This window comes from Nelumbo lutea, chromosome 7, assembly GCF_056320005.1.
Source record: "Nelumbo lutea isolate HS-2025 chromosome 7, American lotus-T2T, whole genome shotgun sequence".
NCBI lineage: Eukaryota > Viridiplantae > Streptophyta > Magnoliopsida > Proteales > Nelumbonaceae > Nelumbo > Nelumbo lutea.
Window position 1 is genome coordinate 17114530 of NC_142690.1, and position 24870 is coordinate 17139399.

At 36.2% G+C, this 24870-nt stretch overlaps 1 protein-coding gene, 1 long non-coding RNA gene and 1 pseudogene across 3 annotated transcripts; 1 reads left to right on the plus strand and 2 right to left on the minus strand.

Moving 5' to 3' along the window:
- Positions 1-1958: 1958 nt before the first annotated feature.
- LOC148845373 (disease resistance protein RPM1-like) lies at positions 1959-11132 on the plus strand. Of its 2 annotated transcripts, XM_088953363.1 has the most exons (4): positions 1959-2064; positions 5459-5597; positions 7425-10558; positions 10714-11132. In XM_088953363.1, the coding sequence occupies exon 3, from the start codon at positions 7717-7719 to the stop codon at positions 10501-10503; it is 2787 nt and encodes a 928-aa protein (XP_088809489.1). In that variant the 5' UTR covers positions 1959-2064; positions 5459-5597; positions 7425-7716; the 3' UTR covers positions 10504-10558; positions 10714-11132. The 2 variants fall into 2 exon arrangements, with proteins under 2 accessions (XP_088809489.1, XP_088809490.1); XM_088953364.1 differs by lacking the exon at positions 5459-5597.
- A 6022-nt stretch (positions 11133-17154) lies between these two features.
- LOC148845374 (18.1 kDa class I heat shock protein pseudogene) lies at positions 17155-17727 on the minus strand (annotated as a pseudogene).
- Positions 17728-20178: 2451 nt separating this feature from the next.
- LOC148845375 (uncharacterized) lies at positions 20179-24870 on the minus strand. The gene is made up of 2 exons (XR_016101790.1): positions 23940-24870; positions 20179-22628 (listed from the first exon to the last, which is right to left on the minus strand). It is a non-coding gene; the product is annotated as an uncharacterized LOC148845375 (long non-coding RNA).

Consider the following 24870-nt stretch of genomic DNA (forward strand, 5'->3'; position numbering starts at 1 on the left):
TTTCAAAAAAAAAAAAAAAAAAAAGAAGCTTCTGCCACATAGGCAGTGAGCAACACTATGCTGTTTGGTAAGGTGATTTTCATCACCGTTTTTCATGTATGTGCTGATAGGTAAGCACTACATAGGATACACATCAGTCAACCGTTGGGGGAAACGATTCACCGATGCATGAAACGCCAAATTTGATGTTTCATGCATCGGCGGGGTCCTGATTTTCGAGGCATGCCCGATTTTTTTAATAATCGGATGAACCAAACAATAAGATACAAAGACATTTGTTGAAATGCCTATATGGATCCAACGTGGCACTGTTTTTTTGAAAAATGGCTATGGTAACATCCCCTAAAATTGAAAGTGAAGTGTTTGTTTCTTTTGAAAAATCTTAAGTCTATTTTAGGACAACCATTGAAGTGCTTGGTCTAAGGACCTTGTCAGTTTGTTCTCTTTCCTCCTCTCTTTGGCAGTTTGCTTCTCCATGAATCCGGTCCAGAATTTTGTAGTTTCTTTTTCGAATTTTATGTATTGGGCTATAATTTAAAATCAACCACAAAAAAAATTGAATCAAATCACTCCGTTATAGAACATAGGCATCTTTAAATTAATCAATACTATTAATTTTTTAGATTTTGATGGAAAAAGAAAAGAAAAAGATGGACCCATAATCCGCGTAGAAGAGAACAGGTAGTTAATTGTTAGATGACATAAACTCCTTAGTGCCTGTTTGGGAGGGCTGTTCGGTTGTGGGTTCTGATGTTTCAGGGTGGGCTCCATCCCATGCTGAAAGACCAAAAGTCATGTTTGGTGAAAACCAAAAAGTCAGTCAACAAATGATTTTCGTTGAATCAGTTGAGTGACTCCCATGCCATGAAGCTACTTTGAGTAGCTTATCTGGAACTCATATGAGATAGGAATGGCGAGAGGGCGGGGAGCCCCCGTCTCTGTCCCCACTAATGGAGACAAGATTATCCCCATCCCTGTCCTCACGGGAATTCCCATCCCCATAGGAATTTTTACTCTCCGTGATTTTTTATAATTAATGTCAATTATTTTTTTTTGTTTTTTATTTTATTTATAAAATAAAAATAAAATAATTAAAAATTACAATCATATTAGAAAAGATTCAAACATATTTAACTGTATTATTTTTTAAAATATTAATATATAAGTGCATGTATAGATATATATGCATATATAAATATATGTGTATATGAATACATATATTAGTAAAGATCCCATAGGGTGGGGATCAAGGTCCTCACGGGGTGGGGAGTGTTCTCCCTGTCCCTGCCCCATCCCCACCAATGGGAATGAAAATTTCCCCATCCCCATCCCCATAGGGGGAAAATCGTCTCCATCCCCACCTCATTCGAATCGGATCTCCATGGAGACGTTTGAAATTTAAACTAACTTTCAAGTTTCAAATGTAGAACATTTAATGTGTGCTCACCAATACGGCTGGCTTTAGTTTTTTTCAAAACAAAAAACAAAGGCCATGTCAACAAATACGATAACTGGAAAACATTACCTTAATATGTAAAATCCACCCACATGTGATATATATAATATACTGTACAAGACCCAATAACACTTCACAATCACTCTTCTGCTATCAAATCTAATCTTAATTATGACAAGAATCAACTTATTATAAGATGAACGATTATTTCTCATCTTTAATTGATGAGTGGGTGAACCATATCCACTTTCTATTGTAAGATGTATGGCTTTAGTGTAGTGTGAATAGGGTATGAATAGAGAGACTGAGTAGGAAATCTGGGTTCTAGTAATTGCAGAGTCAAAGAGGCTGGTATAGTGCTTTATTGATTTAATTATGAAGGTTTGGAATTAAATTGTTTTTTATTTTTTTTATTTTTTTATTTTGTGGTTGTCCTTAAGTCAATTTGAAGTCAACTCCTGTTGCTTTTATATATACAGACTCTGAAAGAGAGAAAATCCCCATCCTCATTGTATAGGCAGCCAAGAGAAGATCCGGATGTGATTCCCATAGAGAGAAGCGGGAATAGGAAGCAGAGTGCAAGCTTTGAAGTTCAACAATTGCTGCAGGTATATATCTTCTTATTTCTTGGGAGACTGTCTTTTATATCGAGCTAAAGAAGGGGTTTGATGTTCTTAAGGCTCAGTTTGGAAGCAGTACAAATGCAAATATGTACAGCCTAAATACATACAAAATAATATAAAATATAAGGTTTTACACTTTATAAATTTGCATTTGTACTTCTTCCAAACTCAGCCTTCTACTAATTTGTTTGCGGTGAAAACCTAAGCCAGATACAAATTTTGCATCTGATTTAGTTTTGCATCTGTTTGTAATTATGATTAGCACTTCTATCTGATAAAAAATTTGTGGGTTTTTTTTTAATCTCATTTGAACCTATTGATAGTGTAAATTTTGCATCTCAAAAACTGACATCAAATTTGCAACACCATCCTCTTGCCTCAAGTCTTTCTTATATGAAGTAAGGGCTAGATCGTCTTTGCTTCCTACCTCATTCCCAAACAAATGACCCTCCTACAATTTTTTCTTCATACTAGTGGGGACCCGTGTGATGCACGGGTTTTGACAAGCAAGAATAAAATAATAGAAAAATCATATGCAATTTATTGGGTCTAAATTGTGTAAATTATGTTTTTCAATATTTCTATTATTTTATGATAATTTTTATAATTATTAATAATTTATGGTAAATAATGGTAATTTATTTGGTTATATTATTTGATAACTTCATGTTATTTCTAATAATTTAAGATAATTTATCAATAATTATTGGTAATTTGATGATAGGTCTTGGTAATTTTTTTTATAAATTTTTGGCAGAGTTCTACAATTTTATGATAACTTTGTGCTAAGTTTATGCTTTTGGTTATTTATACTAATTTATGATAAGTTCCGCTAATTTCTGGAAATAATGGTAATTTATGGTAAATGATGGTAATTTATTTTGGTTATTTTAACTAATTAATTTATTTCGTTTAAAATTTATTTTATTAATGTCTTGGATATTGCTACTAGTTTTTGTTAATTTCTGGAAATTTCTACTTTTATGATAATTTTTTATAATTATTGGCAATTTATGGTAAATAATAGTAATTTATTTTGGTTACTTGATAACTTTAAGTAATTTCTAGTAATTTAAGATAATTTATCATTGGTAATTTGTGCTAAGTCTTGGTAATTTAGTATGTGATAATTTATTTGTAATTTTTGGCAGTTTTTCATATTTTGTGGAAATAAGTGGTAATTGTTTTCTAAGTTCTTCTAATTTCTGGTCATTTTTATTAATTTATATTTTGATAATTTCTGGTAATTTATCATTTTTTCTAAAGAATGTTGTTAATTTTTTTGCTAAGTTCTACTAAATTCTGGTAATTTCTATTAATTTAATTATTTCTTTTAAAAAATGTGTAATTTATGTTGTTCGATATTTCTACTATTTTATAATAATTTGTGCTAATGCTTGGAAATTTCTACTATTTTATGATAATTTTTTATAATTATTGGTAATTTATGGTAAATAAAGGTAATTTATTTTGGTTATAGTATTTGGTAATTTCATGGAATTTCTAGAAATTTAAGATAAATTTATCAATAGTTATTGTTTATGCTATGTCTTTGTAGTTTTTTAAATAAATTGTTATGAGTTTAGATCCCCCTCGGCCTCCACTCTCTGGCCTCGGCTCACACCCTCCGAAGCCTCGGAGCCCTCAGCCCTCCACCAGAACTCGGGAACGAATTGACTTTGTTGCCCTTGGCCAATCCAAGTGTCAACACCTGTATCTTAGCCGGTCCAAAGAAGATGCTTCAATTGCACCGGGTGCCAATCCAAAGAAGATCTCCTTGCTCTCTTTCTCACTTTTGCTAGAAAGGTGGAAGGGAAGAGAATTGACTCTAAAATATGCAAGAAAAACAGGGAAGAGAGCCAGAGAATGAAATGCTCGATTGGAAGTTCTTTAGAATGGAAGAAGGAATGGCACTACTCCAATTCGTTAAAGTATCTTAAACTTGGCAAATGCCCTGTTTTTGGAAACTTCCCTTTTCAAACACAAATGAGAGAGAATGAATGAAATGGTCCCCAAATTTTAGGTAATAGAGAAAGGAGAGAGCATCTGACATGGCCATCCTTGTTTTAATATATAATGAAAAATAGTGTAAAAATCACATCATTTTATTTCCCCATTTTACTCATAAAAAAACAAAAAGACAAAAGCCAGACGTGAAGCAAAAGTAAATTAAATAAGAATTTATCACACTCAGCCAATTTGTACTTGTATGGATTTGTACCAATGTAGATGAAATTTGCACTGCAAATAAACCAAGTCCAAAGTATTGTTTTTCCGAATTGATTAGTTTTTATGAACATGGTTTCCTATCCATATTTGGATTACCTCTAACCATCTCAGTTAATGCTCTCTTTCTCAATCTTTCAAAAGAGCTTTCATAAAATTTCTCTCCATCAGGGGGCGTTTGCTTTTTTTTTTTTTTTTTTTGGATTTTTATGGAAACCGAAAGTCCTTTGACCAAGAAATTCATGTCCTTTGTTCATATTTATGTGGAGATTAGGTAAAATATATTTTCAAATGTATTACCCATCTCCTAGGTGGGTAAATAACTTTCCCACCTAGGGGGAAAGTCATTAATACTTGAATGGGACATAATGCCTCTTTTAATAATGAATTATTATGGTTAAAATGGTCATTGCTTTATTTATCTGGGAAATAAAAGAATATGGATAAATGCACTTACCCAATTAATTCTTTCATGAAAAACACTTAACCAAATAAGTAACTTACCGAAAAGCGAATGTGGCCTTAGTGTCAATTACCACATAAAAGGGCGCTCTCATTGAAACACTTCACTCATCTTTAAAATAATCAACACCATTACTTTTCTAGTTTTTGTTGGAAAAAGAGAAGAGAAAGATGGACCCAGATATCAAGAAGAAGAAGAGTTGAAGTAGTTAATTGTTAGATGTCAAACCCTTGGACTGTGGCTTCTGGCGTTTGGAGATGGACTCCACACAAAAAGCCCAATGGTTATGTTTGGTGAAAATCCAAAAAGCCAACAAATGACTCTTGTTGAAACAGTTGATTCTCCCATGGCCATGATCCATGGAACTACTTTGAATAGCTTATCTGGAACTTATAGGAGCAGTCAAAAGCAAATGCCATATCAACAAATATGTTAGCAAACACTCAATTAATATGTTAAAATCCACCTACATGTGTCAGAAGTAAGTTATAATTAACTGGCGTTTATGCATATAATATTATATACTACACGACCCAAACACTCCACAATCACTCTTATGTTGACAAATCTACTCATCTCATGACAAGAATCAGATCAACTTGTTTTAGGATAACCAATTATTTCTCATCTTAAGATGATGAGCTGCTGAGTAAATTGACTGAGTGAAGGTTGGTACGGTATTGTATACAGAATCTCCACAATCACTCTTGTTGCTTTTATGTATACACACTCTCATAGAGAGATCCTCGTTGTATAGTCAGCCAAGATAAGATCTGGATTTGATTCTAGCAATCAGAGTGCAAGCTTTGAGGTTCAACAAATAGTGCAGGTATATATCTTTGTATTTCTTTTGAAACTGTCTTTTATATTGAGCTAAATCAGGAGTTTCCATCACTCTGTAGTGCAAATCTGAAATCAGATACAAAATTTGAATTCAATTTAGTTTTGCATCTGTCTATAAATATGCTTTGGACTTGTACTTGATACACAATTCGTGCCTTTTTCTCTCACTTGAACTTATTGATAGTGCAAAATTTGCTTCTCAAAAACTGATGTAAAATTTGCAGCAACATCCTCTTGCCTTGATTCTCTTTCATTTGAAGTAAGGACTACATCATCTTGCTCCCTACCTCACCCCCAAACAAATGACCCTCCTACTTCAATTTTCTTTCATATAATGCGGATACCACATCGTTTTACTTTTCACAAACAAATAAGACAAAAGTCAGATATGAAGCAAAAACAAATAAGGACTTACGCTCAGACTTTTTGCACTTCCATGCAATATTTATAACAATGTAAGTGAAATTTGCACTGCAAACAAACTGAGTCCACATTACTGTTTTTCCAAATTGATTAAATTTTATGAATATGGCTTCCAATCCATGATTGGATTACTTCTAACCATCTATGTTATGTTCTCTTTCTCGATCTTTGAAAGAGCTTTTATGGAACTTCTCTCCATTAGTGTCAAAATTTGGCGGCAAAACTACATATTTGGGTTTGATTGTATTTGATCTAGTTAACATCTTAGGCAGGCTCATCTGATGTTGGTCCCAATCTTTAAAACTTGAGCTTGAGGACCAACTATTTGTGAGTCCGGATTAACTGATGACAAAGTCATCAACACCGGGCTGGGCTACCTATCACAAAGTAAGCACGTTGTGTTCCATATGCATAAGGTGGTGCTCCACATGTGCCCCATGTGTAATTAACACTGGCCCGGTGTGCATCATTTTGCTTCTAGAGAATTTGGTTCCACTATGTGCACTCTAGATCCATGCGACATATACCAACCATCTACCTTAGAAAGTCCACGGTCCAGCAGCCATTTAAAGTATGTAGGAAGGCTATGAATGTTTTCTTTGACTTTAATGTGTCGCAAGGTGCCAACTGGCTGGTTGGTAACAAGGTTTATTGCTAGTTGTAGCTGAGACTTTGGGTCAAATCGCACCAGCACCTGAGTTGTAGGGTTTATGGGTTTGGGGATGGGCTACCCTAACCAAGTCTTCAACATGTTCTTATGTTGAAGACTTGGCTACGGGTTTGGGTGTCCATTACATGGTCTAGAGTCTAGACCACCAAAGCAAACCGAATCAAACTGAAATCGGCGGTTTGCTAAAGTCTTCAAAACATTCTAGTTTAATTTGAGAATTTCCAAAACCATAATTTTTCTGGTTTGGTTTATTTTTCTGATTTCAGAAGTCAAACCAAATTATTAACAACATATGTTAATGCATGTAAAACGCATATGTTCAAACATATATAATATAATTATTTATGTACAACATAAGTATTCATTTAACATTTAAACATATTACGTGATTTGATGCCTAAGGACCTGTTCACGTTTGATCAATTGTGAATGCAATTTATACAACTTCAATAGTTGGCAATTGTAAATAAGACAAATTTATATTTGAATTTTATTTGTTATTTATGCGGGATAATATATATTATTTGGTTTTTCTGATTGTGTTAAGCCGAATGGCCCAAACCGTATTAGAAACCAAACTGCTTTTGCTTTGGTTTGGTCTAATAAATTTTTAGACCATAATTTATTGGTTTGGTCTGATATCAACTGGGTTTTCTTCTCAATTATTCCATTGCTGTGAGTGTTGAGATCCAATTTTGCATGTTTATGGATTTATGCCAGATCATGATGTATTCATGTAGCTGACTGCTGACCCATATAACTGAGATAAAAGGCTTGGAAGATGATGATGATCATGATGAAGAAGAATTTATAACAGATCCAGTGTCAATTCATGCCCTTTATGACCCTGTTCAAAACCTTCCAAATGCAAGAAAGCTGCATTGCCCTTTGCTCGATCGTGTCCCTCTTAATGGAGGCTTTCTCCTTATTGGCGTCAATGTTATTAGAAGCATCTCTTTGGCAAAGTATTTGAAAAACTCGAGAAGGTATTACAAGGGGGAGAGAGAGAACTATGGACTTGGGTGCATTGCCCCTTCTACTCAAAAGCTTGCGCTTACTGCTGGGAGAAGTAGAGCTCGTACGAGGCATTCACGAACAGATTCGTAATCTTACACTTGAATTAGAAGAAATTCAAGCAGTCCTAATGAAAGCTTACAAAGAGCAGGAGAGCAACGGAAGTGAGAATCCGAGGATAAAACAATTTGGAGAGATAGCTTATGACATCGAAGTTGTAATAGACAAGTACAAGCTTTATGCCACTCAAGAGTCTCACAATAATTACCCTCAGTTGCCATGGAACTGGAGGCCATGGAACTGGGGACCTTTCCATTCCCTAGGCAGAGAGATAGAAAATATTCGGAAAAGGATCAACGACCTCAAGGAACATAGAGAAAGATGCAGGGATATCATCTCAATAAGTAGTCAAAAAGCCCCATCTGGTTCTACTACCACAATCAGTACACAAGAGTTCAATAATTTGGCCTCCTTGTTCCTTGATGAATCTCAGATTATAGGCTTTGATAAACCAGTACACCAGCTGATTTCCAGGATAAGGGAACCAAGATCAATGACTACTGTGATCTCCATCGTTGGCATGGGTGGTTTGGGCAAGACAACCCTTGTCAGAAAAGTGTACAATATGTTAAAAGAAACATTTGAATGCCATGCTTGGGTCGCAGTGGAGCAATCATACAGCAAAACGGAGAGCTTGAAGAGCTTGTCATCCCAAATTGTCCCATCAAGTGGGATCAGTAGTAGTCTAGAGGCCGAACCACATAGCAAGACCCCTTCAAGAACCAATTTAGTTCACATAATGGCCAAGGTGAAGGATTATTTGCAGCATAAAAGGTATGTGGTTGTTTTTGATAATATATGGAAACCAGAGATTTGGGAAAACTTCAGCAGCTTGTTACCAAACAACGAATGCGGTAGTAGAATAATTGTTACAACGCGTAGAAACGATGTTGCCAATTCTTGCACTGGATATTCTGGTCATGTCTACAACCTACAACCTCTACCTTTGGCGGAGGCACGAGAACTCCTGTGCAAGAGGGCCTTCTCGTCAAGCTTTGCAGAATGCCCTTCAGAGAGGAAGGAGTGGTCTGAAAAGATTGTAACGAGGTGTGAAGGATTGCCTCTTGCAATTGTTGAAATAGGTAAACTAATACTAAGTAACAAAAGCAAAGCCATGGTTGAATGGAGAAAGCTGCACGATACTCTTGGCTCCGAGTTAGCAAGGACAGGATCTCTTTCACGTATTACTGGAATATTATATCTAAGTTTTAACAATCTGTCCTACCACCATACCAATTGTCTCTTGTACCTCGGCATTTTCCCCAGGGGTTACAGTCTCAGCTGTAGAAGGTTGATTCGGTTATGGATGGCTGAAGGATTCATCGAGGAAATGGGGGACAGAACATTGGAAGATGTTGCAGAGGATTACCTCAATCATCTCATCGGGAGTAACTTGCTTCATATCGTGGACACAGAGATCGACGGGCGACCCAGAACTTGTCGGCTTCATTATTTGATGAACGACATCATAGTTTCGAGGGCCGAAAATGAAGACTTTTTTAAAATTCTCAGAGAGTCGAATCAAAACTTGGGAAACCGAATCCGCCGCTTACCTGTTCATGATGGTTGCAGGAATCTATCCTACAACAACTGGGGCCCCTACCCATATGTTCGATCCTTTTTCAGGTTCCCATTGGATGGATCATCTTCGTCCACCTCCTTTAGCCACAAAGTTATTTCAAACTTTAGGCTCTTGAAGGTTTTGGATTTGGAGAATGCACCCTTGGATACTTTTCCTAATGGAATTGACGATCTACTTCTGTTAAGGTATCTAAGTTTGAGAAATACCAGGGTCAAAAATCTGCCCAAGTTGATTGGTAAGCTTGTAAACCTTGAAACTTTGGATCTTAAGCATACATTCATCACTAAATTGCCCTCTGAAATTGCCCATCTTCATCGACTACGCCATCTTTTAGTCTATCGGTACGACTTTCAAAACTATGCGCCTTTCGATTGTGTAAGAGGTGTTAGTGTGCATGAGAAAATTGGTGGCTTAACTTCTTTGCAGAAGCTAGCTTTTGTAAAAGCAAGCAAGCAAACTGGAATAGTCAAAGACTTGAAAATTTTGGCCCAACTAAGGAAATTGGGGATTGTTGAACTGAAAAAAGAAAGTGGGAAAGATTTGTGTATCTCCATTGAGAAGATGCGGAGCCTTCACAGTTTAAGCATATCATCACAAAGAATGGAGGAACATCTTGATCTACAGACTATGTCTGATCCCCCTAGCCATCTTCAACGTTTATATCTGAAGGGGCACCTTCAAAGCATGCCCAGATGGATTTCAGAACTTCACGACCTGGTCAGGATACGCCTGAAGTGGTCAAAGTTAAAGGATAATCCCATTGAAGCCCTTCAAGATTTGCCTAGCCTAATGGAGCTTCAGTTGCTTGATGCTTACAGTGGAGATAAGTTGGACTTCATGCAAAAAAAATTTAAGAAACTTAAGATACTGGAATTTGAACAACTGTGTCAATTGCGTACGGTGATACTGTACAAAGGCACATTGCCCAACCTTCAGAAACTAGTTATAAGATGCTGTCCAATGTTAAGAGCAGTGCCTAGAGGAATTGACAACCTTACCCAACTGAAGGAACTTGAATTGCAGGATATGGATGAAACATTTATAAATGGTATTCGAAAGAACGGAGGTGAATGCCGTAGGATGGTCAATCACATCCCAAAAATTCGTTCTTGCTCTCATGGTTGTTGGACAGATCTTTCATGATTCCTCTTTCAATTCCTCCTGCACTGCTACTATCTATATCTTTGCAGAAGTACTGGTGAGCTTTTATACACCTTCTTGTTTCTAATCTGGTTGGTTATTGTTCTGTTTTTTTTTTTTTTTTTTTTTTTCTGCTAAAAGATTTACAGATATATCACCCATTTTCCGCATATTTATTATTCAATATTGATTTGGTTGAGTTCAAATATGCAGTGTTTCATGAAGGATCCTAATAATACACATGATTCGTCTTGTAAAGGACAAGCCAATTGGTTTCATAATGTAGGGTTCTAGCAGAAGAAACTACAGCTAACGTCTTCATCCATTATCATTCTCAACTCATTGTCTCAATCGAATGAAGTGGCGCGCACTTGTTTATAGAGATCATATCTAACATGATCATTTGGGATTTCTGAGAGGAAAATGGCATTGCTTTGATATTGCTGATTCATTTCTACCTACTATTGCCTTGTATTAGAGTTCTGGATGTTTAATTTAGTTCTGATTTTCTGTTATTTTCTTCTGATTTTTTTTTCTTTTCCCTTAGATTTGTCTATTCATGGTTGTTGGAATACAAAGATGGTAATTTGATTAAGGCACTTATTAATTAAGTATTGTGGATTACATGTTCAAAAGGAGCTCACATCCTCTGCATCGTGGTTGCAGAAAAACTCTGCAACCACCAATGCACATTTAACACATCATTGGTTCACAACTGAGGTGTGGAAGGCTGAAACCAACAGCCGTTTTTTTATTTTATTATTTGTACTATGTTTTGAAAAACCCACCAGTACTCCTTTCTCTTGCCCCCTCGTTTTTTTCTCTCGCCCTCCCTCCTGCATAGGAGTTCACATCATCTGCTCAGCACTCCTTTCTCTCGCCATCCCTATTCCACACCGACCACTAGTGATGGTTGCGTCACTGGACATCGACCGCCAGTGACAGTTCCTCCTCTCTCTCTCAGTTTTCTTGTTTCCTCTTCTTCCCTCTTCCTCCAAATCAGCAACCCAGCACTTCGTCCGGGTCGCCGTCGCAATCGCCAACGCTGCTGCAACCACCAGGCATCGGACAAAGCATGAACAACAGGTTAAAATGTTAACCTCTAATGATTTTGAACTCTAAAACCCTAGCTACTGTCTATTGTTTCCGGTGTTAGTTATTTGCTGCAATAATTAAGGGATCTAGATTTTTGTTTTTTTTATCTAACAGTTTTTGCTTCTCCAGATTGAACCATTATACCTAAACCATATCTATTTTTTTGCTTCAGATTTTTGCAAGGTTTTTTAAAAATGAACCGGAAATAGAACCAGTCAGGGGACCGGTTTCCGGTTAAGCAGTTCAACCATCTGGGTCAAACTCATTATTCTGATGAACTCATTCATTCCCTCCAATTTGTTGAAAGCTCTTTCAATTTCAATTTCACATCTCACATTTCCCATGATTTGTAGGCTTGCTAATTGGTCATTGGTATTGTTATTAGGTTCCTGAGTGGAGATATAAAGCTAATAGGTCACTGTTATTGCATATGGACTAAAATACCAGATTCTTAAAGTTGGATCATTAAGGAGATAAACCATTGATCAGCAATTGACAAGAAAACCTGCATATAACCCTTGTTCTTAGATGGGTCTAAAATCAGTGAATGGAAAAGAGAGTATTTTACTGAAAATTTCTATATGGCTTAAATATCTAGAAAATATTTAAGGATTGTCCAAAATTTGATGGTGGTTTAACAACAAAGGGAGTGTCGTAAATTAGTTCTAACTTCCAAAATTTAAGGAGTTTTATAAAATTAGTTCTAACTTCAAATTTCTCTATTCCAATTTTATCCATATTTCTCTTTAAGTATTTATATTTGAACTAAGTGAAGTTAGATTGACTAATAAAATCTTATAGGAAGTACTCTTCTTTCAGGATATCAAAGGAAAAAGATTGGAAATCTCTTCTCAATTGACATAGGATTTTCTCCTTTCAGAAAACCAATAAAGAACTTCATAGAGATCAAAGATCAAATGCCAATCCCTGAAGGACAGTGGATTGTGAAAAATCCTGCTCCATTTTTATGTGCAGGACAGAGAGGCTACTGGAGATATTGACAACATCTATCTTCTGGATGATGATAGCCTGTAAGTCATGCTCATGGCTCAACTAGTCTCATGGGTTCCAAGCTTTAAAAGGTGCCCTACACAACCTTTATCATCTCATCTTTCTCAAAAATTCATTTGATCTTTCTCAACAATACACCATAAACACAATTTAGAGGTCATCATTAATGTTTCGTTGTTTCTACTGTTATTGTTCTTCTCGCAAGACGACAATGTCCGATCTCAACTTTTAGCAATCTTCCTTGTAACAATCCCCACTGCAATTTTCTGGCAATCATAATATAAGTCTGAACTCAAATACCTCCTTTATCTAGCATCAGATTCACTACTGGCGTTGTCTCCTACCAACACATTGAAGGGGAACCAATTCATTTTGAACATGAGTTCTAACAGTACAACATATGCAGCTACTTTTGTAAGCTCCCTGTGTACAGCTACAGTTCTAACCAATTCATCTAATGAATATTACTTTACCTTTTCTTAAAAAAGGAAACCTTGTTCTAAACCACCAAATATTCTTGGCATATAAAAATTGTTTCCATGTGTTATTCTATTTAAATGTTTAACCAACCATCTTGACTTTACCTGAAGAGAGGAAGAAGCATCAAATATGGCACTGAGAAGGTGGAGTCATCAATGCAAATCAAGGTCACATTTTGAGACAAAAGCTGTGGAAGCACTTTGTGCTGTTGTTGATGGATCCAGCATTAGTGATCCTTCCGAGAATCAACCCATGGAAATGAGTACACTGTATGATGTCTGAAGAAAATATTCACAATTAAAGGAGGGCATAAGCGTTGTCCCCTATTAAAACCTTTAGAGAATGAGACCTGAAAAAGAGAAAAAAAACACACTTAATCTTTGTGATCCAAGAAAAGGCCTTCTAAGATGCTTGGGTATTTTAGAGAGCAAAAGTAAAAAAGAGAAAAAAAAAATCCAATTTTCTTATAGGCTTCAAACCTCATTCCATAACCAAATTCCAAACATGTAGAAGGCCTTGAAGAATTACATTTTTCTTGATCACCTGGCAACCACTATAGCACCTATAACCCAAATATTCGTTTCTGATCATGAATTGCATCTCTTTCCCCACTCATACTCATACCCATGCTACTTCCAACAGATCTACCAAAATATTCCATTTGGGAACACCTATAATTTAATGTAGCCTCCTCAAGGCTGGCCAGAAAAATCTTACATTAGGCTCAGTTCGGAAGGAGTATAAATACAAATATGTATAGTGCAAAACCTTGTATTTTGTACGTATTTATACCAATTTTTTAAAATGTGATGGCGTTCCACTACCTAGAGGCATAAGGCATAGTTCAGAACGTAAGAGGTGTAAGTCTCCCGAACACAAGTAGGCATAAGCCTCCTTAAGAGGAGGAGGACAAAGAAGCAGAAGGGAGATCTCATTTTTTCTTTGTTTTTAATAATAGTCTTTTATATTAAGAAGAACAAAGATGCATAGCACTAGTTAAAAGGGGGGTCTTGTCGAAGCGAAGGTGAGCAAGCCGAAGCAGAGCAAGACCCCCCTAATGCAAAAAAAAAAAAAAAAAAAGGATTCCTGCATTGAAAATGGGGTGGGGGGCGAAGCCCCCTAGCCAAAGGGACCAGGGTAGATCACTTTCTTTCCCCTTATCTTTTCTTCCCTTCCCTTTCCTTTTCTTTTATTTTTTTCATCTCTTTCTTTCTTTTTCTTTCCTTTCACTTTCCTTTCTTTTCCTTTCCTTTCCTTTTTTTTTTCTTTTTTTGTCTATCTTTTTATATGAGATGTGCATGAAGCATATGTCTCTTGCACCTGAGGCTTATGCCTCAGAGGTGTCAATGCCTCTAGCATATGCCTCAGAGCATTTTAATAGCCTCCAAGCTTATGCCTTCCATGCCTTTTAAAACATTGATTTGTACTATACATATTTGTATTTGTATTCTTTCCAAATTGATCCTTAATTTATAAGGAACAACTAAGGGTCTGTTTGGTTTACAATTGGAATCAGAATCAAAATCCTTCAGAATCGGAATTGAAATGATCTGTTCCCATAGTCTGTTTGGTTCAGATAAGAATGGGAATAAAAATTGGAATCAGCATGACTGGGATTTCATTCCCAAGGGAGGGGCAGGGAATGACCATTCCCTCAAATGAGGGAATGGCATTCCAATTCCACCCAACCAAACAGTTGGAATCTGAATAGCCCATTCTGATTCCAATTCTAGACCCTTAACCCTTTTTCCTGTAAACCAACCGGAGTCTAACTTCCTGATACTATATACATTTTCAAAATATCAGCAGCGCCTCTTACATGAATCTTGACTAGTGCTTCAACCATATGGAGAGTATCAAAACATAGTCTTGACTTAGAATTATTTTCTCAACTATGCTTTATTTCATAACCACATCCAAAGGCAACTATATCCCACATCAATCTGTTTAGGGGAAGAAAAAGAAAATAAAATCTCTGCACGTCACCTCAAAATAAAACTGAATTCTAGGAGGTAGGTAATCCTTCAAATAACAACATCAGCTAAATTTTACTTCTGGAAACGCCAAGGTAATCATTCAAGTAAGAACTAATATATCAGCAGCAAACTCCCTATATCCAATTAATTAATACAGAGTTGTCTAGTTATATAGCAATTCTATCTCTCACACATACTGAATGGACAAGCACTAAACATACACTTATCCAAACTCTTGGTCCATTGACTGCATTTCACAAAATCCATAAAAGGAACAAATAAAGAGCATAATATTAAAAAAAAAAGGACAGAAAGCCTATACCATTCAACAACCTAACTAATGATAAAAGACGTTACACCAACTGATCATTTTGAGATCTGGGATCACAGCAAAGCTCTTGATTGCACCCCAACAAACAATACCATGAACTAAATCTAGTAATATATATGCCTTAAAAGGCACAATTGTTGTTAGTATCTCCACTAATAGAAAACCCCTATTTGCAAGGTGCCAGCCAGCTGGTTGGAAAGGTCTTCTCTGATGGTATGCCTGCACCTGAGTTGGGGGATGGGCTACCCCTGTTGTATAGTCCTTTAAAAATATTAAAAAAAAAACACTTAAATGTCATTGCATTAGGTTGCATTTGTTTGTGATACAAGTATTGAATTAGGGTATTCATGTACCTGATTTGGATTTGAGTATTTATTTATTATATAAAAATGTAATGATTAAGAGATAAAAAATGTACTGTATCGAATTTTTTTATATAAATTTATATTTTTTGAATCTTGAATTGATTGAATGGCAGAGACACCAACATACAACCTTTTGCATCGATTTAAAACAAACACGAAGAGAAAAAATCGGGTTAGAACCGAAAACCCAGACATCACCATACAGCCTTTAGCATCAATTTAAAACAAACTGGAAGAGAAAAAAATCGGGTTAGGACTGAAAACCCACTTTGCATACTACACTCCCCAAATTAGTAAAAAAGGAAAACAGATGCAATTACACTCCAAAAATATTCATATATAAATTGGGACAAGAAACGAACACGCATTTTTAGTTTTCTTCTTCTTGGAGTGATTTTCCATATCGTAAAGTTATTATCTAAAGGGATTCACGAATAATGAGAATCAAAATTAGAAAAAAAAAAAAACTCCGTAGACATTTAACAACTCTCATTTATGAGAAATGGTTAGGTAATTCGTAGTTTCAGGATGCAAAACGGTTGCAACGGCTAGCAGGAGAACTTTAGAACCAGCATAACACCACGAACAACACTTGGACATGGCGTATCCCTCTTGTTGCTCATTCTAAGGGGGCATTCTTTTTGGATTTTGAAAGGAGGAAAATTAGTTAATGGGATTTTGGTTCCCATTGACTAAGAATTTTATGTTACTTTTTCAGATTTATGCAATGATCCGAGAAAGTTTATTTTCCCGGGTATTGTTATCCATTTTTTAGGTGGATAAATTACTTTCTCATCTAGGGGAAAGTTGCCATGAATGATTTTTATGACTAATTGACTTATTTATATGAGAAATAAAAGAATGGTTAAATACATAAGTGTTTTCCATGAAAAATTTACCCAGTAATGCATTGCTACCTAATTCTGTTGAAAACACTTAAGGACTTGATCTGTCTTCCCCATGAAATAAATTCAGATAATCTCCCTTCAAAGCAGTAGCAGAAGCAAAAGAAATCAGACACCAACAACATTACAGCGTCTAAGTCAGTCATTGATTGAACAAAATACTAATTCTACTGAAGCAAAACAAAAGGACTTACTACTTCATCAGAGAAAAACCATTTACAAGGGATTTACTTTTCAATACTACATCGTATTCAACATTAAACAAACAACTTCAATACAATTTTACATTATGATTGTTTATTCAATTTGAAGCCTGAAAAGAAGACACCATCTCAACCCATTCCCTACATTTCATTCCACAACGTATTCATTCAAGTACGACAGGCAACGATACTTATTCTAACCAGATATTTCGATTGCCTTGACTTCCGGCCTTTTCACCTCAACCTTTGAGCCTGTTACAGTAAGAACCCCATTCTCCATAGCGGCCTTCACTGATCCATCCTGGCATTCTCCGGCAACCTGAACCGGCGGGGGAACTTGCCGCTGCTGCGCTCCACCCGATGCCACTTATCGTTCTTCTCTTCATGCTCCCTGCTGCGCTCTCCACTGATCTGTAGGATTTTACCTTCTTCCAATTCGACTTTCACTTCTTCCTTCTTGAGCCCAGGAAGGTCGGTTTTGAAGACGTGGGTTTCTGGGGTCTCCTTCCAATCGATGCGGGCATTGGCAAAAGCTGCCGTTTCAGTAGAGAATGGAGGGGCGCTAAGAGCAGTGGCGGAGGTGAAGTCTGGGAATGGATCCCACAAATCCATAGAGAAGCTGAAAATAGGGAAGACGTTTCAAACGTCTGTTATTTTAACTCACACATGTAAAAATGTTTAGTTGGCACTCTTTGATTGGATACGTGAAATTTTTACACAAGAGAGTGCTTACCTAGCACACTCTTTGATTAGATGTACAGAAAGGTCTTTCGGAAGTATTGCGCAGGAAATCCGGGCGCTAAATGTGGTGGGAATCCCATAACTTACATTTTGGTAGATAACAAGAAAATAAAAATCCATCATCCGTAGGGGCCCACCTAGATTGGGCATATAATATGCTACTTTGACGATGGGATTGATGCATCAGTTCTCAAAGATTTGCACAAATTGAGATCATGATCTTAGAATGTAAAATAGGGAACCGGGTTCTTCAATTTTCTATTCCTAAGCCCAACATGATCTTAGAATTGGGCCCCCAATTCGTTCTGAGCAAGGACTCCGAGTTGCTCTCTTTTGGTGATCTTGGGAGAGTAAAAAATGAAAAAAAAAAAAATATATATATATATATATATATTTATATATGTGATTATAAAATTAACTAATTTCTTCTATTACAAAAATAATGCTCATGCACAATTCTTCTAATTAACATGGTCCTCTAGCAACTGCAATCATTATTTATAATGCAAGTAGCTTCCATTCACCATCTGGCATCAACATATCTGACTTGGATTCCCAATCCCTTGAAATGTAAAACATGAATAGATCAAAACAACAGAATTCTAGTGAAATTGCTAACGCACATCATAGCAATACAACTCACTCACCCCACGCAAGGTATACTGATTATGCAAGGTTCTAATGGCCCTATTAGTTAGGGTGAGCAAGAAAAACCGAAAAACTGATGAAATAGACCGGTTTTGGTTCGATTTTGATTCAGTATTTTTAAAAAACTAAAAGTATCAACTCGGTTTTGGTTAACCAATATAAAAAACCGATAACTAACCGAATAGACCGGTATACATATATTTCTATATACATTTTATATTTTTTATATATTATAAATTAATAAATATACATTATATAAATATATATTTATAATATATAATATATTATTTATTATTTAAAAAAAAAAATATATATATATATATATTTCTAGTTTTTATAATATATTTATATATTCTTTTATAGTATATATTGTAAATCTTAAAAGACCAAAAAATCAACAAACCGAATCAATCATCTGGTTAATCGATCAATTTCAATTATCGGTATTCTGAAAACCAATTATACCGGTTTGGTTTCAAAATCAGGTATACTGAACCGTGAGCACCCCTACTATTAACTTCTTCAAAGGTTGCATATTTTATAAAACAACATCTTGTAAAAATAAATATTCATGACTTGATTTCATTAGGATATTCCATGTGCCAAAAGTTAGGTCTGTATCAGGTTCCGTGTGTGTATAATTCGGATAAGGGTTAGATGGTGATGATATAAAATATAATTGTCTGTTAATTATAGATTAATCTACAAATTAAAATCAGAAAATGATTTAATAACCACTTATAATTTGGCATTTTCCTGCAATTTTTTTGTATTTTGTTTAATTTTCTATGTTTTTAACAATTTTTATTTGATGTTATTTAATTTTTTTATTTTTTATTATTTTCTATTTTTTCTACAATTTCTGACTTTTACAATGGATATATTTTTTGCCATTTAATGTGTTTTCATGCATTTTTATTTTTATTTTGAAAAAAAAATGTTTTTTTATCTTTTTATAATTGAAATATAATTGTATGTTTTTATGTAATTAGAATATCAAAAATGTAAAAAAGGGTCAAATGAGGCATGGGTCGGGGTGGGTCAGGGTCAAAGTGGGTTGTGACTTGTGACCCTAACGTGGCAAATGGGGGACAAAAACCACCCATTTGCCACCCCTACTCTTAGGGCAGTTAACACATCCAGCAAAACAAACATTCTAATTTTGTATTCGAGTATCAGATGTTCAAAGAAAATGGAACAAACTCTCTTTGTAAATTGTTTTTTTTCGGAGTAGAACCGACATCAGCGAAATAAATAGAAAAGCAGACTCCAGCAGTAGGCACAGCTTTGTGAGCGCAATCATCAATAAGCACCCGATAAATATTCTAACAATTGTCTTAAAAATGTGTTTTGAATATTTTCATAGGACAACTGTCCTGAAAATTTGCTTTTTAAAGAGGTTTTCAGCAACACGAATGCTTTTGTTTCCACTTGTTTTTGAAATTGCCACGTCAGCAAAAAAAAAAAAAGGCACATTCTTGAACCAACTGTGTTGGTTTTGTTTAACAAAAACAAATTTTGAATGCAGATTATACTAAACCAGAAATTCAACAACACGTTTTTGTCTTCAATTTTAAAAACAAAAACACATATAACCAGTATCTTGTTTTCTGTAATTTTGTTTTAAAAATCAATTTGTTTTCAAACCAGGTTTTGATATTTGTTTTTGGAACTTACAATTCACATGGGAGAATACCCCCTACAACTTATTTATAGATTTTAGAAATCTCATTTCTTTTTTCAACTTGCCAAGTTAATCTCTCCAAGAAGTGGATCACAACGATACAGGTTTCTGCATCGTTACCAGTTTACCAGAGCAATGACCACCCTACAGAAAACAGGAAACTGCTATACTGGAGAGAGGAGGACAAGGCCCTAGATATTGTCTTATTTATCAACCAAACAAGTGGTGCAAAAACTTAATTTCAATACCAAAACGAATATTTTATTGTTCTAAACTCAAAAATAAATTACATGCATCCATCTGCAAAAAAATATATATGTTTCAAGCTCTCATCTGAAAAAGCTCAGAGAAATATAGGAAAACACAACAGTGAGGCAACTACCAAGTCCAAACTATCAAGATAAAGAGTAGTAACCGTTAACCAAGATTCTCTATGTAGTGCCATTAGGTAGCTGAGCAGCTTTTGCAGGTGGATTGAGCTCATCCCAAGCTTCAATCCATGTGACCATGGCATCTGCTAGCTTGGCAAAGTAGGGATCTACTTCCGCAAGCTTAGCCTTGACTTGCTTGGAGAGTTCAACGTAACACATCTGAACAGTAGTGTATTCCTTTGGAGGGGTTACTGACTGTAAGAAAGGGATCAGCTCTTCTTGCCAAAAAATACCCTTGTATTCCTTCTTAAGGTTCACAATGGATTGTGTTGAAAAGCAAAAAGGTGGGTCAGTCGATGGCTCACCGAATTTGCAATCGGTAACCCACCGAGCTGAGCCCACCATTTATTCGGTGCCACACCAAATTAACCGGTGGCACACCATTTGCAACCACCAATTATGGTTTGCTTAACCATGAAGAAAATTTTCTTAAATCCTTATTATACCCCTCAACTCAAGTATAAATATGGCTCCCTCCTATGTTATTTCTCATTCCATTTTCCATTTCATTTCAGTGTATAGTGTATACAATATGTTGAGAGGAGTATTGAATTGGGTGTATTGAGTGTCGGGTACAGGTGTTATTCCGATGAAGTCATTTTGTATTTTCTCCTGTTAAGGAAGCTCCGAATTGCTGCCTGTGGACGTAGGCAGTTGGCCGAACCATGTAAATTTAGTGTTCTCTCTTCTTTCTTTCTTTATTGCTATCTGCTTTTATTCTATTTCTGTGCACGTACAAATTATATTATTTTCGCTGTGCAATTCCAACAATTGGTATCAGAGCCACACGGTTCTATTCTAGGATTATGCAGAAATCTGTATTTGGTGCTCCGGTATTGCACGTGTTGAATATGGCGAGTTCGAGCTCTACCCGGTTCGACATACCGAAATTCAACGGATCCAACTATGCAATTTGGAAGCTGAAGATGCATGTTGTGTTGGTGAAAGAAGATTGTGCAATTGCCTTAACAGGAAAAGAGAAGAAGCCTACTGATATGAAAGAAAAAAGAGAGAACACCATATTTACGTGGTTCGGCCAAATTGCCTACATCCATGGGCAGCAATTCGGAACTTCCTTCTTACTATAAACAGGAAAAATACAAAATGACTTCACTGGAATCACACCTATACCCAACACTCAATACTCCTCTCAACACACTATACACTATACACTAAAATGAAATGGAGAATAGAATGAGAAATAACATAGGAGAGACCCCTATTTATTCTTGAGCTTAGGGGTATAATGGGGATTTAAGAAAATTTTCTTCATGGTTAATCAAACCATAAATGGTGGTTTGCAAATGGTGTGCCACTGATTAATTTGGCGTGCCACCGAACACATGGTGGGCTCAACTCGGTGGGCCACCGATTGCAAATTCGGTGAGCCACCAACTAACCCACCTTTTTGCTTTTCAACATTCTCTCACTTGAAGATAATTTTCATAATGAAAAACCCTCTTGAGAATAGTTGCCAATCATCTCTTGCTATCTCTTGTCAATATATCAGCAACGTTGTTGTTAGTGTGGACCTTCTGTAACGAGATCTGCCCATCTTCAACTACCTCACGAACAAAGTGGTACTGTACATCAATGCGTTTAGTCCGTGCATGAAAAACAGGATTTCTTGTCAAGTGTAATGCACTTTGACTGTCCCAATGACTTTGAGCAGCCGATCAAGAATGCATGTACTTGACTGGATGCCTAGCTCGCTGCACCATTAGCTAAAGAAAACACATAACCAGTAGTTGATTTTCTATTATTGTGATCTCCTACATAATCTGCATTACATAACCAACTAGTTTTAAGCTTTGGCCACTATAACAAATGGAGATTTCAAAAGTACCCTTCAAATACCGAAGGATTCTCTTCACCGTAGTCCAATGATTTCTTCTTGGATTTGCCATAAACTTACTGACTGCTCCCACTACTTGTGCAATGTCTAGTCTAGTGCACGCCATGGCAAACATAAGGCTCCCTACTGTTGATGAATATGGTATGTGAGGCATTTCTATTTTCTCAGATTTAGTGCTAGGTGGTTGTTCCGAAGACAACTTGCAACCAATAGAAAATGGGATATTGACTGGTTTGGAATCTTGAATATTGAAGTGCCGCAAGAGCCTTTGAACATAACTCTCTTTGAATTATCCAAACTTTCCTGTTCTTTCTGTCCCTATATATCGTCATCCCAAAAATCTAATTAACCGCCCCCCTGATCCTTCATGTCAAACTCCCTAGCTAAACGAAATTCTAGCAACCTGTGTATATCCAAGAACAAACACTGAAACACTTAGATAACAAAAAAAGAAGAGACAAAAAATAGAGAAAATCCAAGCATAAAGATCCTGTAGTTGATCCCAAGCATCTAAAACATCTAAATTGTGCATTTTAAAGTGGAATGTAGTTGATCCCAAGCATCTAAAACATCCAAATTGTGCAATTTAAAGTGAAATTCCATAAAGCATCAATCTCAGTGCACTTTTAGGTGGCTTTTTTTTTGGTACTAAACACTTTTAGGTGGTTTAAACTATAGGAATTGGTGCTTCATAATGATCCTCTCCACAAGTAGAGGACCCTCTTTTAAATACTCGCAGATGTACATTACATTATGGATCCAATAATGAATTTAAAATTGCATAACTAATGCTCTACAGCATCTGGAGAGGGGGAAAACGGTTCTTTCTAAAAGTGAAACCTCAAAACAGAAAAACAAATTAGTCTAGCCCAAAATGCAATTCAAATTGCTGTATCCAAACCACTCAAATCGACATCTTATCTTAAGACAACCACTATAGCCAAATGAATATAACACTTCACAAGGATGGTAGAAAAGACAGGAAATCTCTAATGAAAGAGTACAGATCTTGGAGAATAACAAATAAGCAAAACCCAGAGAAGTTAAATGAAATCCCACTCCACCAAAATCCATTGTCAGAAGTTCCCAAATATTCAAAATGGATATATGCATGTATACATGAACAGATTAAAAAAACCAATCTTGAATGACACTACAGATAATGACATTTTCGCTTCAAAGCAGTTAGCACTATGCAGTAACCTGATCTTTTCTGTTTAACTCCAGAGAAGGTTGCCAATTATTTATTTAGCTATTAGGGCAAGAGTTGAGGAAAGAAAGAAACTACTATTCACACAATAAATTGGAAAGAAAATATTTTCGTAAAATATTCATAATAAAAATTCAATCTTTCTAGTCACGACATCACATCAACAAGGTTGATTTTGGAAAGTGGATGAAAGGAACCTCATACCTAGTAATACAACAACAGAAAAATTAAGAGTTCAGCCCATAATCAAGCTATGACTAAAAGTGAGGACGAAGCGGAGAACATGGTAAACACAAAATTAAGGAGACACAAGACGCAAAGAACAGGACCAGATCTAATATGAATAACTCCAGAGAACCCTACAAAACCCAACCAAGAAATATGCACCAATTCACAATAAACAAAACTGTGACAGCAAAAGAGTCATCAAAGCAAATCAAATCAAAATCTGGTCTTCACACTACAAGCAAGAGCATGTGAACTAAATCACATGAAAAAACCTACCATTCCCAGAATTGACCAGAAAGAAAATCATCAAACGCCTAAAAAAAAACCTCGAGCAGTGATCAAAAACGCGAAAGAGAAACATCACTAAGGTTTCTCCACCTCGGCGTTCTTCCCCGCGGCATCTCCACCTCTGGATTTAACAAAAACATCAATGATGCTTGGAGATTCGGAAACTTTGGATACTCGTGGGATCAATTCAAAATCTGCTTCCTCTGGCTCTGGTGGTTTGCAAGTTAAGGTGAACGCCCAAGCTCCTCCTAAGATCAATGTGACCTCTGTTGGTCTAACTTCAATGGAATGCTTGAAGATTGAGGGTGATACACCGTCCTCGCCACCAAGGACATTTATTAATTAGTCACTTGATTGGAGCATGCTTTTTGCAGCCATCACGACAATCTTCTTGGCAGCTGAGAAGCAGTGGACGCTTCTTGATTGGAAGCCAAGACAACTCTGTCAGCTTAGTAAAGAAGAAGAAGATGGATAAAGTTCCTGTTTTTGCCACAGGGAAGAGAAAAGAAGATGAAGAAATAAAAAGAAACGATTGGAAGCCAAGACTATCCGAGAGATCGAGACCCTGGAGGCTCTGACAATACTACAAAGAATGGGGGATCAGCCCGGCGAGATTCATTGCAGGGAGGTCGAGTCGGATGAGACGATTCTCCCTCTCGTTCCAGCACGAGATGCCGACAAACTTGCAAAGGAAACCGACCGAGTTATTGGAAAAAATCCAAGAACTGAGCTTTCGTTGAGGATCAATGAGCGGGTTCTTGATGCCACCATGGAGCGCAATCCGGATGGTCTTAGCTGTCAACGAACTCGCCTTTGAGCTGGAGCGTCGGAGAGCCTGAAACAGGAAAGATGAGAGAACTCCGGGGTGAACCCGGTGTGACAACTCCAAAGCTCAAATCAGTAATCTCTCAAAGGCAAA

Coding starts and splice junctions, on each gene's coding strand:
- LOC148845373 (XM_088953363.1), top strand. CDS start 7,717: ATGGACTTGGGTGCATTGCCCCTTCTACTCAAAAGCTTGCGCTTACTG.